Below are 18,918 nucleotides of genomic sequence, written 5' to 3'. Positions count from 1 at the left end.
CTAACAGATTTGAAATGTGGCCACAATCCATTATTATGTGCCCAGGTGGGTTCTGTCTTGCTGCTTCAGGAAGATTCATAAGTTCCAGTTTAGATTTTTCTCCCACTTGATTCCAACATTTTTTGCCTGCAGCTCTAATACTCTGCCTGGTTGACATGAGGAATGTGTTCAGGGTGGTTGCTGTTGCTTTTATACTTTGTAAAGGTTATAATTTAGTTCCTAGACATGATGCCAGTGGTCATCGCAGCTCTAAAGTGTAAATGTTCTAAAATCCTTTGCCCTGAAGCTTAACTTAGTTGCCATTGGTTGATCTTGATGGATTTGGAATGGCATCCTAGAACTTCATACAGTGAAAGCAATCACATAAAGCATGACAGCTTCTCTCCTCTGTGTTTTAGGCCCTTTTATTTGCTTGCTGGTCTCAGGCATGATGAATGATAATTTTGGTGACTGAAGCTTCTTCTCTCTCGTCAGACAATATAGAAGTGTGAATTTCAAGCAGTGGCAGATTCTTTTAAAAAGAAACATAATGGTGCCTGATGCACACTTATGTATTACTCCAATATGTGGAGGGCCACATGATTCCTAGCCATGAATTATACAGACACCAGTGATGATAGAGGATTGAACCAGGAACATTTTGCCTGCCAACCATGGGTTCAGTCACTTGTATTTTAAATAAAATTTGAACCACATTCTTCCCCCCACTTCTCTTTCAGTATAAAAAAGATGGCTCCAATGTAACCAGCTACTGCCATGAGACTCTACCAGGATGGGTCCATGATGTGTTAGGCCATAACTGGGCATGTTTCACTGGACATAAGATCTCTCCTTCAGCTTCTGGAGTTCACGTAAACCAGCTGCCTCTTGGGAAGCCACATGGAAAGTAAGCAAAATGATCCAACATTCCCATATTATTGTAAATGAAATTGAAAAATCTTCTGAATACTGAGCATCCTCTGGTTAATTATGATGTATGTTTTGAACTTACTGGTCACGGAAGATAAAAATCAGATATCATCTAAGATACAGCCAGTATTCAGATCCGTAATGCTTAAATTCATCCTTCCCTAATTTGTTGCCCTCTAGATGCATCAGACAACAGGTCTCAGGTTCCATAGCTACCTATGGTCATGTGGACTGGGGTGATGGGCAGTGTCATTCAGCACATGGAGGGCTACAGCTTGGAGACTGAAGTCAGTAGGAAAAGTGGAAGACCATATTACAGGTAGATAGACCCAATCAAGAAAAGCACAGCCCTGAGTCTGCAAGACCTAAGCAGGGTTAGAGATAACAAGGTGACTTGGAGGCCTCTCATTCATAGGGCCGTCTTAAGTCAAAGTCAACTTGGTGGCAGTTAACAACAGCAGAACTTGGAGAAGTTGCTTTCTGTAAATGTCAGCAGCTTCAAGACTCATAGCTTTTCTACTTACTGAACCTCAACCCAGGTACATTTTTTGTTTGCAGTTTGCAGGAATTTGACTTTATGTAAAGCTGGAAAGCCCTATGTAGGCTGATAGCCGTTTTGTGTCACTAAAGTGTTTTGTGGAGGACTGCATTTTGAGAGCAGTTGGAGTGTTATCCTCTTAACTGTTCTTGGCCTAAGCAACATGATAAGCTTTTTGCTGCTTCACCACAGATCTCTGCAGAAGTCATATGTCACCAATTTTGACTTTGTGAAAGCCATCAACACTGCTCAGAAGTCATGGAAGGCAACAACCTATAAGGAATACGAAGCCCTTACTTTAGAAGATATTGTTCGTAGAGCTGGTGGGTTGAGTTCCAGAGTTCCAAGGTAAAATGATGCTGTATTATTATTTTTTTCATTTTTAGAATGGAAAGAACAGGTATATGACTACTTTGTTATGGACAGACTGACTATGCATGCTACAGGAAAAACAAGCCAAGAATTTGAAAGTAAATGGCAAAAGATTGAAAAAAATGTGGAATAAAGACTAGATAAGGACATGTGTATATAACTACAAAGAACTTTATTATTTAGAAACCTAGCATTTATTATATATTTATAGATATAGATACCATGACAAAAAAGAATGATTTACTAAATTTTCTGGTTTATTATGTTATACATTCAAACAATGTTGGTATACAAAGAGACAAATTTAATTTTGTAAATATATATCCATTCTTTCCCTTCCCTTTTCCTTTTCCCCTTCTCCTCACTTTCTCCTTTACTATAATTCTCAAACTTTAATAAAAATTATTTTTTTAAAAAAAATTAACTCACCTGGCAGGAAACCAATGGCTGGATTGTGCTGTTTGAGATGGGGCTCATATGAGATAATTACATTCCATTCAAGATGACTCTAAAGGTATGAGGTATAACTGTCAGGTTGGACTACCCCCTGGTAATTATAGTTTGGTGAGGTGCTTTCAATTCTGTGTTAGAGAGCTTTAGCCCATTCACTTGAACTGCAGTACTAGAGCTTTCTAATAGAGAAATTCAAATCTGTCACCAAGCTACACATCCCAAGATTCCATAGAATGGAGCTATGATGGTTAAAGTGGTATTGAACTGCTATAACTGTGTGATGTGGATACATACACATTGAGACTAATGGATGGAAGAAAAATGTTTTAGTAGCCACTAGATGACATGGTAGCTATAGGAGACATCCCAGGTTTAGAGGCTGTATGTGAGTGAATCCCACTTGGGGCTAGCTGTCATCAAGCTACAGTAAAATCGATTCCATCTAAACATTAAGTGGAACTTCTTGATGGTACGAACTGCTGGACAGTGGAATACGTTTGCTGCTTCAGAGTGTAGTGGTGTCTCCTTCTTTGGAGGTTTTTAAACAGAGGCAGGATGGCCATCTGTCAGGAGTGCTTTGATTGTGTCTTCCTACATGGCAGGGTCCTTGTGGTCTTTACCAACTCTATGATTCTATGATAGGAGGTTTAAGGTGATACACACAGGCTTGGAAGTGATGTAGTCCCTTGGAAGATGCCTGCTGTCAGGGGGAGTGGGGGGGGATCTTATCAATATAGTCATGTGCCAACTGTTTCTCTGTTTATTTTTAGCTTTACTGAGTAACACCAGTAGAGTACAATAAAGCTATGAAACATGGGCTTTACAGCAAGCTGGTGCATATGTATTTATTTATTTTATATATTTCTCTCAGGATGGGACTCTAAATAAATAAATTATCACAAATATAACTTATGGACAGGTGTTGCAGTTACTAAAAACTTCTCATTAATCTTCCACAAACTCAATTCACTACAAGGGGGAGAGAAACTAACTTCTCCTGACAGGGAATTGCAGAGCCTGGAAGCCGCTGCTGAAAAGACTCTCCCTGACAGTCCCTACCACTCAGATATCTCTGGTGGAAGTAGAACCGAGATGGAGCTCCCTGCAAAATCTTAACACCCAGGCAGGCTTGAAGGGGGATATGTGGGGTTTGAAATTGCCTGCCTCCAAACAGTGTATACTTAGAATCATAGAATGTTAGAAGGGAGCATAAAGGCCACCTATTCCAACCCCTTGCCATGTAGGAATACACAATTACAGCCCTCCTAAGTGCTACTTAAAGTCAATGGAAAGTCTCCTATCCTCCAAGACTGTTGAACATTTCTTGTAGTCAAGAATTTCTTCCTAATGTTTAGGTAGAATCTCCTTTCTTGTAATTTGAATCCATTGGATATTGTCCTAGTCTCTGGAGCAGCAGAAAACAAGCTCACTCCATCTTCTACATGACATCCCTTCAGATATTTAAAGATAACTATTATGTCACCTCTCAGTCTTTTCTTCTCCATGCTAAACATACCCAGCTGCCTAAGTTGTTCCTCAGTAGGCTTGCTTTCCAGCTCTTTTATCGTCTTGGTCACTCTTCTCTGGACATGTTCCAGTTTTCATCATGTCCTGGCATTGGGGCCATTTGTCTTCATCTCTGACATCCCTGTATCAAAGTGCCAAGGAATTGAGCCTGGCTGTAAAATGCACTTTGCAGTTTGGACATGAATTTGTTGAAGGACTGTCACAAATTGGGAGGGGGAAAACATTATGGCAAAGTTCATCAACTGTAAAATGCTGGATTGTGTATTTTAGCCCAAGGCACACAGGGAAGCCAACTTAGCAATCAGCAGGCAAAGACAAACTCATTCTACAAACTCATTAACCACTGTTACTTTCTTTCCTGAAACAGCAACTTGGAGGTAGGTGGTTCTTCTTTCCCTAGCTATTGTGACTGGTGCATGAAATATAATTTGGATTCTGTGCTCTCTGCAGTTGAATTGTATCTGCTGCCCAAATCAATTTTGTGTTGAGGTCCACAGTCTGCAGCCTATTAAGCTCTCAAAGTATAATGCTAAATAAGAAGCCCCTGTGGCTGGCATCGTGATTGCTACAGGGTGTTTGCTCCTATTCTGCAGAGGAGCTCTTACTTGAGTCTCAGAAATATTATTGCCAGAGAATGGTGATGTACAAGCTGCAACATTTCTCTGTGTGTGCTTTATTTCCCTGGCATAATGAATTATTTATTTGCCTGAGATCAGAACAGATTTGAGGAATAGTGAACTGTTGGAAACTGAAAAAATCCCAAGGTCTTTTTACTTTTTCTTTACTTTTTACTTCCCTTCTATATTTATTAGCATCTTAAGTGGGTACCATATAGTCAATGAATAGCTGCAGTGGAGCTGTGCTGTGTGGCCAGCTGCTTTTAATAAGCCTCTGAAGACGTTGCTTTCTGTGGGGTTTTTTTTCTATCTATCGTCATTTGTACTGCCTGTATTTCATACTGTAAAGAAAAGGCTACATGGTGGTATGTGTATGATCATTTTATGTGCCAGCTTTGCCCTCTTTAAGATGAAACCTGCAAGGCCAAATCAGTAGCCCATCTATCCCATGACCTGTATCCTACAGTGGCCAATCCGATGCCTCTAAAAAGTCTATAAGCAGAGTGTGGGTGTTAATAGTACTCTTCCATTGTTTCTTCCCAATAACTGGATGCATACTGGCTGAGTTCATGGATTATCTTCATTTGTTTACTTATATGCTGGTTTTCCATGGTGGAGCCATGGTGAATCCCACAACAGAAGAAAGGTTGGGTACAAATTAAACAAACATGCAAATAAATATAAAATAAAAAGCCATGCTCAGAGTAGTTTACATCAGTGACAAAAGCATTTGCACAGTCAATTTTAGCAGCATTCCTAGATAATTCAGTAGCTATCACAAATCATGATTTAAAATTGAAATGCAGTACAATTGTTAATAAATTAAACAACATATATTACATTAAGATCTAACAGAAGAAAAATATCCCTCTCCTACTCAGCCAGAGTAGCACTAAGAAAAATAATCCATTAGCAGAGATCCGTTGTGCCACAGCTTAGTGTAATAGTTCTGGATAAATAATAGTTCTGGAATAGTAGCATAATAGTTCCAGTACTACACAATATCTGTTCTTAATGCACATACATACCTCAAACTCTATATTTATCCATTTCAGTATCTTTCCCCCAACAACTATTTTGTGTCTGGTAGGGGGGTAATCAGAGCAGAATCTGGCTGTGTACCCATAGTGAGACACAAAATAATTACATAGGCCCGTTCCGCACAGGTGTAATAGTACGGACTGGGTCCGTACTAGGGTTAGAAAGGGGTGTCCCTTCTGGACGCCCCTAACCCTAGTACTGATCGAGTCCGTACAAAATGGTGGTGCCCGTTCCACATGGGGGCTGCCATTACGATGTCACAAATGCGCCGCCTCCAAATGAGGTGGCGCGGATGTGACGTTTTTGTACCACGCGAGGGTGCCTAGAGCGCCCTTTCTGTGGCGTTAGAAACTGAGCTCCTTCCATGATTTGCATTGCTGGTGCAGCTTTTAGACGGCTGCGCCAGCGATGCAAGGGAGAAAGGGGCCAAGCGGCCCCTTTCTCCTCCTCCCTGCTGCCACCGGGTGTCCTTGGGGCTTGAAGCGGTGGATCGGGGCCCCAGAGGCTGAGGCCCTGATCCAGCAGGGAAAGGAGTCAGCTGAGGCCCTGATCCGGCAGGGAAAGGAGCGCCTACAGGCTGCCCCAAAGGGGCGGTCTGTAACGCGCCATAATTTCCTGAGATCTGCCACAGCTCTCAAGTGTCAGCAGATGATATAATCATTCCACATCTGACAACAGGGGCATAGGCAGATGCTTCTCCAATCTCCACCCCTACTCTCTACCAGGAACCAAATGGCTGTGCTGGAGGAGTTGTCCATGGAAGAGAATACCAACCTTTGCAGTGACCAAAAAGGACACACACACAGGTATCAGGTGACTTATACTAGCAAGCAGTGCTAACAGGATGCTGGCCATGGTATCCCAAGCTAAAAGTTGCACAGTCATAAATACTGAAGTGGAATGGACTCAGGTAGTCTTTTGACATTAGCAGCTGTCAGCCTTGTAACTGGAGACTGTCAGAGCTCCATCTGCTCAGGCCAGATTCATTTATGTTTTGTATACACCTTATACACAGAGACTGAAGGTAATTTTATACACTTTTTACACTTTATACACAATTTTGAATACTTTTGTGCAGCAGACACAAAGCAAAGGTTACTATCTTTGCCTCCCATGTGGAAAATTTTGGATTTTGGAGTATTTTGGAATTCTGGATAAGGGATATTCAACCTGTATGAGTTTTTTCTGCAAAAGTATGCAGCCTTTTAAGGTCTCTTGGGCGGTTAATAAAGCTCCTTAGCCTCCAGCCGGAGCCCTCCTGGCAATGGATGGACTGACCAAATCTTTATCCACATTTCTACAATGGTGGAGGAAGACTCCATATTTATTGGCATATTTAAAACTGATGAATATATACTGGAAAAGTACAGAGCAGGGAGTATGCAGCCAATGTCTGTCAATCTGTCTTCCAGCTGTTCCCTTTGACAGGTGGTGGGATTTTCAATATGCAAAACCCTGTATGTGTTTATCCTTGTAGGATCAAGCCTGCCCCTTTGACTGCTGATGTGATCAGTGAAGTTTCTGGTCTTCCTAAATCCTGGGACTGGAGGAATGTGAATAGTGTTAATTACGTCAGCCCAGTACGAAACCAAGGTAGGTTTCTTATTGATTTTGTTATCATTGTTATTATTAAGCTTTATTTATATAGCGCTGTAAATTTACACAGCTGTACATACAATCTTTTTAATTAGATGGCTCCCTGCCCTCAGGCTTACAATCTAAAAAGACACGACACAAAAGGAGAAGGGAATGTTGATCAAGATGTGTATAAGTAAAGCAAAGCTGTGAGGTAGACTACAGTGAGAAATCATGTGCTTGTCTGGCTCAGGGCTACTCACTGATATTCACAGCCATGAAGGGTTTTTACACTCAGATCTTCCGAGTTCTAGATTGACATTCACTTAGGTAGGCAACTTCCTCTGGTCAACCCACTGGAGACTATGCCTTCTGCTGTTCGTAATTTTACCAGGGTGTGGCAGCACTGAAAAAGAGGCCACAATTTGCTCTTACATAAGGCATCGAGGGAGCATCCACCTTATTTTAAAGCAGGGTTGGCAAAAAACAAAACAAAAAAACCCAGTAATTTTTTCCTTTTAAAAATTGTTTAAACTAGTTTGTTTTTATTAATATGTAGGCCTGATATAGGATTAAATCAGAAAATTTAATAGTGAAATGCAGTTCAGATGTTACAGCCACTAACTTAAATGATAATTGCTCTATTTTTTAAAAAAGTGCTCTTTTAAAGTGAGTTGTTTTGGTTGAACGTAGGTTAATTGAAGGATTTGTTTCTGAATGGCCTTTTATGCCCTATAAAATCAAGTGATTAAAAAGAAGCAACTGACACTGGATACTGGTCTAACAATGAACAGCTGCCAATAAACTGTTAAAGTGAAAATGTTTTAATTCAAACAGTCATTGTTGTTCCAATAAAAGGGTTGGATAATAGTAATCGTAGACAGGCTTTTTTAAAAACAAAAACAAATAATCATTTTTTAAAATTAGGGTGGGTTTTTAAAAAGCAGTTTGATTTAAACTATGCCATAAACCAGCCAATCATGTTTTAAAGACAGCTGTAGCTTTCCCCCCATGCTGCCAAAAATTAACAGTATCAGTAGTAAATAAAATAAAATAAGCCCTCCAGCATTTGTCTTGGAAAAACAATGCATGCAGTGAGCATGCAGCTTTTACACAAGCTGATTAACTCTTCCAGGACCTCCAGTCACCTTGTAAATAAGGCACGCCTTTCTCATGCACCTTGTTTTAAGGCTTTCTTTCTTTTTTTCTTTTTTTTTAAAGCCGATATTCAAAATTCTATAATGGATCAATTATTCAGGGCCATAAAAACAGGTAGAGCCTATGTGTATCTCATGCACCTCATGTGGCCCAGCCCTACTGAATTCACAATACCATATTGGCTATTTCCTCTCTTTTCTCTTGCTGGGAGAAGGAAATGTCCTAGGACAAGTCTTATGATAATTTGTACTTATCTTATATCCACAGAGAAAAAGAGCATAAGAAGAGCCATGTTGAATCAGACCAAGGGCCTACCTAGTCCAACATTCTGTTCACATAGCTGCAAATCCATTACCTATATCACATGTGCCCTCTTTGGCCATTTCTAAGGGCCCGCAGAGAGACAGGAGGGTGAGCAAAGACACTTGCCTATTCCTCCTCTCCCCCCCCCCCCGCTCCCCCGTGCCTTTCACTGTCTCCGGAGAGGTAACTGAAGGCCCTGGAGGGTGGGGGGAAGAGGAGGAACAGGTGTGTGCCCCCAGAAGGTGGAAGTCCCAGAAGTTGCGTCTCTCTTCCTGCCAGAAATCCCATCCCCAGCACTGAGTAACACCTCGTGCGGGAATGCCTTTGAGTATGGACATTTGGTCTCTAAAAGTTTCACCATCACTGAACTATGGGATGTCCACCAAGAGGACATGAAAATAACTGGTGCACACTCCATTTTGTGCTCCCAGCAACTGAAACACAGAGGTGCCTTGCCTCTGATGGTGGAGGCTCTGTCCTCCACAAACCTATCCAACCCCCTTTTAAAGCCATCAACATTTCCATAGAGTTTTCTAAGAGAACTGCAAGAAGCCTTTCTTGGTCAGTTGCTGTCAGCTCAAATTCCATCAATATATCTTTGAAGTTGAGATCATGTGCTTCAGTATGCATCTTTTAACATTTTCTTACATTGAATCTCAGTGGCTATTTTATTGCTTGCTCTCCTAGTGTGTTTGTTACTGTTGTTCTGGCCACCCTAAATAGATGGGGGACACCTGTATTAACAAGACTATGTGCAAAAGGGACCTAAGAGTCCTAATAGACCACAAGTTGAACATGAGTCAACAGTGTGGTGCAGCAGCTAAAAAGCCAGTGTGATTCCAGGCTGCATCAGGCAAACATCCTCTGTGTAAGTCTTGCCATGAAAACCTATGCTACAGTTGCCATAAGTAAGTTGACTTGAAGGCACATAACAACACAATGTGGAACACAGGATGAATAATATGAAAGCCCATTGAATAATAAGACCTGCATTCTATGGGCTTACTCATTTAGTCAGTCAGGTTTGCATAAATGTTTATCCACTATTCAAGAAGTCTGCTTTAGCAGATTTAGCATAGGCAGATTCAGGCCTGTGTAACTACTGTAGAGGAAGTAAATTCTTGTTTGTTTCTTGGCATTTGTTTGCTCTGTTGAGAACTCTTGTTTGGGATCTACCACACCGTAACTAATAGAGCCTTGGAGAATCCTTCTGGCAGACAAAGCTGGTTGTAAGGTGAATAGACTTTCTGAATCATCTGTTTCAAACAGTGCTTTATGCCTTTTAATCAGTCTTTATGGTTTTCAACAATCTTGTTTGGCCATGGAGCGTGTGGTCTCTAATGTAATTTAAACTTGGTCACAATTGAATTTGTAGGGAACATCAGAAAAACCTTTGCTTTTATAAATCAGCTTAGATCGCCACTGATAACTCTGTTTTCCCCCTCCCACTATCCAAATGTCAATATTATCTAGTTAGTTAATAAGCATACTGCCATGCTGAGAAACCAATTTATTTTGATATGAGAAAATCTTACCAATGTGGATTTGTGTGTCTCTGTACAAGTTGAAACTTGATCAATTGATAAGGTAACCTGGACAGTTGGGGGAAACTTGAGGTTTTCTCAGGGTTTGGGAAAGTTGCTCTATTGGTTGACGAAACTGGTTGACAAAAACAGCAATTTATGTGTAAACAGTACATCTAGGCATGATATGTTTTTGGCTAAAATGTACTGTGTTTCAACTTTTTAAAAATCTTTATGTAGATAAGGGGTTTGGACAGATCTGGATGTGCTTGCAGTCTGCATGGTACCCACCTCTGTTATCCTGCATAAGCAAGATTTTGAGAATAAAATTGTATAGCTGAGCTATGTTTCTTTTAGGTGTTTCTTTAAAACAAAAACACCTTTATTCTTGGCCACCTACACCTGCTTTGACATGACAAGAGGCAGTTGGGCTCCTTAATGCCTCCTCAACATCACAATGCCTTTTCTTTGGTTTCCATGGTCAAGGTACTTAAAAATAGGACTTTCATGAAAGAGAGGTAGAATTAAACTGCCTCTAGGCAGCAGGCCTCCTTCCCATTTATGCACAGTGCTACTTTTGCTTTCCAAAGTGCATGCTGAATTACTGAACAGGAAATTCTGACAGCGAGAGAGGAGGAACGAAATGGATCATTTGTAGGTGTAAAGTTGCCATGCGTAGGAGAATGTTGCACATGCACCTCCCTTGTTCCTAAGCAGTTGATACTTTTTAAAAAATTAAGTCTCTCTGAAAAGTCAGAAAATTATGCAGACTCCTTTGCAGTGAAAGCTAAGAAAGGAGAAGAAAGTCCAATAATCTGAATGGTGGGTGGATGAAGGGTCTAAAATTAAACATTTATAGAAGCTGGTAATATGTAAGGTGGGTGGCAAGCGGTCTACAAAGCAGTCATAGTGAAACTACATACACTGGAAAGATAAGCTTCCCAACATCTTAGCTAAAGCATGAGGAACCTCAAGTCCTGGGACCAAACCCACCCTCATGGCATCCCAATGTGGCACATTCTCCATAACACCATGCTTTTGTCCTGGTTTTCTCCAGAGCTTGGAAGTTCTTCACTAATACAGACTGAGTATCTCTCATCCAGAAATCCGAAATACTCCAAAATTGAAAATTGTCCAAATGGCTGGCTGAGATAGTGAGACTTTGGTGTCAGGGAGCCTTTTATGAGATGTTTGTGTTGTATTTTTAAAAACTTTATTGCTATGTTTTTAAAACAATTCTATATTTTTTTTAAAAAAATCAGTCTTTTTAATATAGTGTATGCTTAATTGTATTTTGACTTTTTCATTATCAAGCTTGTTTTTAGCCTTTAGAAGCAGCCTTGGGTCTCATGTTGGGAAAATACAGAATAATAAAATACCATTAAAAATATCAGAAGCTGAATTAAATAAGTGGCAACAATTAGTAAATGTATATTGTAATGGAGAAAAAAGAACTAGAATAAATTAACAGTTTTGGTACAGATCCCAGGGAAAGGGAGGGTTAGGCCTCCCTAATATAAAGGGATATTATGAGGCTAATCAATTAAGATATGTAATAGAAGGTATGTTAAGTACACTGGTGCCTCGGGATACGAAATGATCGGGTTACGAAATTTCCGGGATACGAAAAAGTTGGATTGGCAAAAACTGTTTCGGGTTACGAAATTCATTTCGGCGCGAAATTCAAATGCTGCAAAGTGCAGCTATAGGCTTTCCAGTGCTAACGGAAAGCCTTTTCGGGTTACAAAATTTTTGGGTTACGAAAGGAATGGCGGAACGAATTAATTTCGTAACCCGAGGCACCAGTGTATATTAGATCCGGACTGGTTAGAAACAGGAAAAGAAAAAATAAATATTAAAATAGGGAATATTTTTTAAAGCATTTAGTAGGAAAGAAATCAAGGAAATTGAGAACCCACTTATGAAAAATATAATAGAAATATGGAACAAATATAAAAAAGAATTATTGAATGAAAACCCATTAATAACACCAATAATAACGGTAAAGTCATTCCCAAAGAACTTAAGGAATCTATTAAATAAAGAATTAAAGGAAAGGAGGATAGATAAAATAGAAAATTGGATAGAATTAAAAATAGGAAGAGAAAACATAAAAGAAAAACTTAAAGGAATAAAAATGTCATGGTTTCATTGCATTCAAATAGAACAATGGTTTAAAAATTGGAAGAAAAAGAATATAGAAAAGGGAAAATATATGCAATTTGAACAAATAATTCAGAAAGGAATTAAAGGAAAATGAAAATTTGAAAGGAATAACTAGCAAAATTTATAAAATATTAATAGAGAACAAAGGGAAAAAATAAACCAAAATATTTGGAAAGAGATATGGAAAGAAGAATTGGGATGTAAATTTTGTGAAAATGAATGGAATAAAATTTGGGAACAAGGACATTTGAAAAATCTATCGGTACGAATTAAGGAAAATTATTATAAGGTGATCTGGAAATGGTACTGAACGCCAGTGAATGCTTTGCCTGAAAAAAGTTGGGTGTACAGTGGTACCTCGGGATACGAAATACCCAGGTTACGAATTTTTCGGGATACGAAAAAATCCCATAGGGAATTATTGTTTCGGGTTACGAAAGTTTTTTCGGGTTACGAAAAACTCCGGCGCTATTTTAAATGGAGCCGCGGCAGAGCCGCGGCTTTTTCCCCATTAGCGCCTATGGCATTTCGGCTTACGAAGGCTTTTCGGGTTACGAAAGCGGCCGCGGAACGAATTAAATTCGTAACCCGAGGCACCACTGTATATATACTCTGTGAGCCTGGGAATGCAGGAGTGATTTGCATGTGTATTGTTCTGTTGCTGATGGCAGGCCTCAGGCTGGCAGGCTAATGCAAACGAGGATTAATGTCTGCTAATTGGTGATCATTATCTGCTGGGAAAGCCCCTGACTCTGAGTGGTTTCCCATTTGCATTTGCTGAGTCCTTATTTTGCTATTCCTCAGGACTGGTAAAATAAAATAAAATAATAAAACTTTTATTTGTATCCCACTTTTCTGTGACAAGACAATCAAAGTGGCTCACAACACATTAAAATCCGCATTTACAAAATTATGTCCCAAATCCCCCCCCCCCCAAAAAAACCGGATTAAACAAGTTACATTAATATCTATTAAAACACAATAAAAAATTATGTGGCCAATTTAGTAACCAAATTTGTTCCTTTAAGGGTTTCCAAGGGCTTTCCCAGCAGATAATGATCACCAATTAGCAGCCATTAATCCTCTTTTGCATTAGCCTCCCAGCCTGAGACCAGCCATCAGCACAGAACAATACACATGCAAATCACTCCTGCATTCCCAGGCTCACACAGTATATATAGACCCACTTTTTCCAGGCAAGTATTCTCTGAAGATGCCAGCCACAGATGCTGGCGAAACGTCAGAAGAAACTCTGCTAGAACATGGCCACATAGCCCGAAAAAACCACAAAAAACTATGGATGCCGGCCATGAAAGCCTTCGACTTCACAAACTGGAGGATTGGTATAAAGAAGTTTGGCAAATAGCAATTAATGATAAATTAACATGGAAATTGAAAGTGAAAAAAGGATCATGGAACAAAATGATTTTGATGAAATATGGAAAAAAAATTATTGAAAAAGTATTAAGAAAATAAGATAGAAAATTACCTTCACGAGATGAATTAAAATTTTGGTTGGATTATATGGATGAGAATGGCTCCAGGGAAGGGGTGCACTGAGGTGTTTTTAGTATAAAATAAGTAAAGTGCTAAAGCATATTTGGATATGAAGAAACTGTAACATTTTGTATTGTAAAACTTAAAAATATTAATAAAAAATAAAAACTGTTCAGTTTTTAGGGACGTAAATCTTAGTTCATTCCTTTCTGTCAGGCAAGGATAAAGAACTTTTTCTCCCTGCTGGGTTCGATTACTGAAGGGTTTGTGGTTTTGTTTTTCAAATGATGATTTTGCACATCTTTTTTTCTTTGGGTTTGGGTTTGATTATTGGTGTTTTGTTTTGTTTTGTTTTGTTTCTTTGCATTTAGGGCCTTTTGGACAAAAATGCCATATATGCAGAAAAATCGTGCAAACCCAACATTTGTGCAAAAAGCTCAATACATTTGTGCAAAACCCCCACTGTTTTCAACACAAAAAACGTTTTCCCATCCAAACAAACAAAGGGTCATGAATTGCAAGCATTTCCTTGGGTTGAGCATTTTTGGGACACAGTAACACAAATTATCAAGAGGTCCTTTCCCATCAAGGAGAGTAAAAATTGCAAATATTACTTTCATCCCTAAGGATCAGGTACATTTGTATCTCATGTTTCCTCCAAGGAACTCAAGATGGCATACCTGGCTGACATTTTGCCCATGAGAATAGGTTAGGCTGAGAGACAGAGTGACTATTCATAGGTCACCTGGTAGAGTTATGGCTGAGTAAAGACTCTAATCTAGATTTGTCAGGTCCCAGCTAAATAACACTGGCTCTCTGTGAACCTCCTCATTCTCATGAAATGCCCTATCAGTTACCTCCCATCACAACATTGTGTTCTTGCCCAGAGAGGTGGGAAATGTTGGGTCTAGAACATGCATCAGCTGATACGATTCTCCCTCTTATTTTCAGCATCCTGTGGCAGTTGCTATGCCTTTGCTTCTATGGGCATGTTGGAAGCTAGGATCCGCATCCAAACTAACAATTCACAGACTCCAACACTGAGCCCCCAGCAGGTTGTTTCATGCAGTGAGTATGCTCAAGGTAAGTGATCACACCTATTATTATTATTATTATTATTATTATTATTATTATTATTATTATTATTATTATTATTATTAAACTTTATATCTAGAGCGCTGTTTTGTTTTAAAGAATGGGTACTCTAGCTCAGAAACAGAGATCCAGCACAGCGTAGTGGTTTGAATGTTGGACTACAGCTCAGGAGGCCAGGGTTCAATTCTTTGCTTGGTTATGAAACCCACAAGGTGACCCTGGGCAAGTTAGTTGCTCTCAGCCTTGGGGAAAGGCAATGGCAAATCTTTTTGGAACAAATCTTGCCAAGAAAGCCCCATGATAAGGTTGCCATAAATCGGCCTTAGGTTTGCCATAAATTGGAAATGACTTGGAGGCACAGATATACAATAAACTCTACCTCAGACCTTGGAAAGCTTGATTTCTTTAGGACAAGGATGGGCAAAATACGGCCTATGGGCTGCATGAATCCCTCAGACTTTTTTTGTGGCCCCTAAGTCAAACTAATTTTTGCTCAATTTTTATCTCTCTCCATATATATATATATTTGCCATGAAATGCCTACTATGAAGTGAGAGACATTTCCACCACATTTCCCATCCCTGGCCAGTTTAGGCCTGGGAGATCTTTTCTTTATAAAACAAACCAAAAAAAAAAAAACCCCAAGAAGTGAACATGAAGTGACTTCTTCTCACTTCGTGTTCTTTAAAAAAAAGGCTTGTCCAGGAATGCCCAAAACATGATGAAGTGTCTCCATGTCCCCCTAGAGCATGTTTGGGGGCATTTGGAGCAAAAGGACCCCACATTTTGTGTGGAAGCAAGTGCACCTTGGGAGTTGCAGTCCTCTAAGGTCTCCCAAGGGGCTAATGTGTCCCTCCTACCCTAACATAGTTGCACATGAGAGATATGAGGATTTTTCTCACCTCTCCTTCTGCTTAACTTCTGGGTCTTTCTTTTAGGCTGTGATGGAGGCTTCCCTTACCTCATTGCTGGCAAATACACTCAGGATTTTGGTGTGGTTGAAGAGGCGTGCTTCCCGTACACAGCCACGGATTCTCCTTGCACTTTTAAGCACAGCTGTTACCACTACTACGCCACTGACTACTACTATGTTGGAGGGTTTTATGGTGGGTGCAACGAAGCTCTAATGAAACTGGAACTTGTGAAGCATGGGCCGATGGCTATTTCATTTGAAGTATATGATGACTTCATGCATTACAAAGAAGGGATCTACCATCACACAGGATTGATGGATCCATTTAATCCTTTTGAATTGACTAATCATGCTGTTTTACTGGTGGGTTATGACAGTGATCCAAATACAGGGGAGCCCTTCTGGATAGTGAAAAACAGCTGGGGATCATCTTGGGGGGAGCAGGGTTACTTCCGGATCCGTAGAGGCACTGATGAATGTGCCATTGAAAGCATAGCAGTAGCTTCCACTCCGATTTCTAAAATGTAGTTTTGGCAAGAATTTGATAGGAAATTCCCATGAAGCAAGTGTCCATATTTTTTTTAAAAAATGGAACAAATTATGATTATAATTTAAAGAATGCAACTTGAGTGCTTTTAAAGCTTCAAAGAATGAGCTTTTATCAAAACTTTCAAGGGAAATTAAATATACTATGCATGTTCTAAGGCAGTGGTCCCCAAACATTTTAAGGCTACCTCCCCCTTTCCTCTTGGGCAAGAACCCTAGTGCCCCCAACACCTATTTCTTGATATTCAGTCTACTTTCTACTGCAAATTAAAAACCACAAATCTTGGTTGCTTCTTCCTTTGCACCCGGTCATCTTGGAAGCACTAATTCAGTAGCTGGCTGAGCAGTGACCAAGAAATCTCTTGCTTTGCTTGCCTTGTGGCAAAGACCAGCATGGATAACAGGCTTCTCAATCGCTGCTCAACTGGGGGATCAGTCACTGCTCCCTTTGCAACCAGTCACCCTGGAAGCAGCAGCTGAACAACAACCATGTGTTGGACTTTGTCACATGTTTTATACAACCTTTTACCTCTTCATGCAGCCTCTTTGCCTCTTACCCATGCCAGCCTTTGCTACAAGTTTAATGCAACCCTCATCCCCACCATGGTCCTAAAGGCCACTGGTTCCCCAAGTCTTTCTTGTGCATCAATACTTTGACTGACAGACCTCTTGTCCCCTTTTTCCTCACTACTCCCCTGCTGCCCCCCTTTACCATCCTCTGTATCTTTCCGCAACCCCAGGGGGGCAATACCACCCACTTTGGGCATCACCGCTCTAAGGGATATTAAAAGCAGGGTGCTGTTGACAGAGCTATAGAGGAAGACTCCATAGACATTGATTATTCAGGTGCTGGAGCATATCATTTGCAGGATGATCTTGGACACTGTGATTCAGGGTGAATATCACACTCAACTGGCTTAACTGTAGTTTTATGAGACAGGTTGAAAAGCCAGAGTTGGAAGCCATGGCAGGTGTGTGGTCTGTGATACTTATTCTTTGGCATTGTATCTGAACAGACAAATTACAATTGCATTAGTTCAATCTCTGGAGGTTATTGTGCCATGAAAGGAAAGGGCTGAGCAGATTGAAAATGAAATCAAATACATTGAACAATGTCATGCCTTTAGACACTCAGACCATGGTTTGGATTTCCAGCCATATTTGGTTTGGTGTATTTTGAACTGAATGTTTAAGACTAACCTAATATGGCTTGTGATGAAATAGAGTAATCTTGTGTTTAACATGAGTTTTATGAAAGGAAAGTGAGGTACAAAATAGGTCAGATGTTTACAATCCAACTATTCGTAGATAGTTAGGATAAACAATAAGTGTTGATCTTTACTGCATGGACAATCTTTTTATGCTTGACTTCTGCCAGAAATATTTTTAATATGATTTTTTAAATTCTAAACTTACTGTGCCTTAAAGGGAAAATGAAGGAATGTGAAAGTATAATATAATGCAGTTATAAAGGACACAATATAATTGCACTGTGACCTTTTTAAAAAGGGAAACTTTCTGAATCTTTCTTGTTGAGCAAAATACCTGGTAAGTCAATGTTCACCTGACAATCACTTTTTTATCGTCTTTCTATTCTGAATATGGCTTGCTGTATTTTCATTTTTTATGTGATTCTAAAATAAAAGAGGCCCTCCTTTGTTGCTGTGGGAGTTCTCCATATGAACTGTCTTGTTTCCTCTGTTTAAACATGGGGGGTGGGGGTGGAGAATGGAAGGTAGGATCTAAAACTTGTGTTGGATGTTGGACTTGTAGACTGTTCTCTGTGGAGTCCACTACACCTCTGAGAGCAGACAGCTAACTCTAGTGTTAATCCTGTGTAGAAGATACCTATTGAAATGGATGGAACTGTGAATCAACAGCTCTTTTAAGGCCTATCACTTTCAAGGATCTAGTTAAGAATAATGTTTGACTGTGCCCATAGGAATTGCCTCACTAGATATGAACAGAGTTTTAATAAAATCATTGTTGTCTCTCAGCCATTTCTTGCTGAGCCATTCCAGCATCTGGCAGTCAAAGCGATTATGCCCCCAATCAGTGATGTTAGTAAAGCTCACATATAATATGAAATTTAACTGTTCATAGTACCTCATTCTTCTTGGATACCCTTACCTTCTCTGAATTAATGCTTAATGGAATCACTGGGATGGTTTCTAGGTTTCAGGTTTTGGTCCAGAAACTTCTGGGCCTGAGATGACTCTGAGGTGCAGCCCTGAGCTCATGAGATGCATGATTAACAGTGGATAGCATCCACAGAAGTGTTTGCCATGATCAGTGTAATAGTCCTTAAGCTACTGCAAGACTGTTGTTTTTATGCAAAAGACCAGCATGGATAGCCCCCTAGAAATTCATGAAATTAAACATCTCTCTTTTTCGCCTCCCCCACTCCCACTCACTTGGTGACTCACTTCCATAGTAGCATCTTCTCGGAGCTGTGAGTGAACTCTTGGCTTGTTGTTTACACAGTTTTGCATTTCATTTTCTACCAAAGACTTGTCATGATCTTGTTGTTACTACAAATAGTAAATTATGCATAACAGTGCCACCTGGTGAAGCGTGGCCTGTCGAGCAAGCAGAGAGAAGAAATGAGGCATCTCACACATATGGAAAGGTTTAAATACAGTAACACTGGGATAATGCAGTTTGAGGAGTGTTGGCTGCATTGGT

General features: G+C 39.9%; 1 protein-coding gene across 1 annotated transcript in view; it reads left to right on the top strand.

Annotated features, from left to right (window-relative positions):
* The window catches only part of CTSC (cathepsin C), a 39,297-nt gene extending 21,384 nt beyond the window's left edge, over nucleotides 1–17,913 (top strand). The window contains 5 exon segments of the mRNA XM_042456994.1: nucleotides 720–886; nucleotides 1,640–1,795; nucleotides 6,935–7,050; nucleotides 14,631–14,762; nucleotides 15,713–17,913. Coding sequence (XP_042312928.1) covers nucleotides 720–886; nucleotides 1,640–1,795; nucleotides 6,935–7,050; nucleotides 14,631–14,762; nucleotides 15,713–16,215 — 1,074 coding nt within the window. The 3' untranslated portion in view covers nucleotides 16,216–17,913.
* Nucleotides 17,914–18,918: the final 1,005 nt, after the last annotated feature.

The sequence above is a fragment of the Sceloporus undulatus genome, chromosome 3 (genome assembly GCF_019175285.1).
Source record: "Sceloporus undulatus isolate JIND9_A2432 ecotype Alabama chromosome 3, SceUnd_v1.1, whole genome shotgun sequence".
In the NCBI taxonomy this organism is placed as follows: domain Eukaryota; kingdom Metazoa; phylum Chordata; class Lepidosauria; order Squamata; family Phrynosomatidae; genus Sceloporus; species Sceloporus undulatus.
The sequence above is the reverse complement of the archived record's forward strand: the minus strand, read 5'-3'. Positions and strand labels throughout refer to the sequence as shown.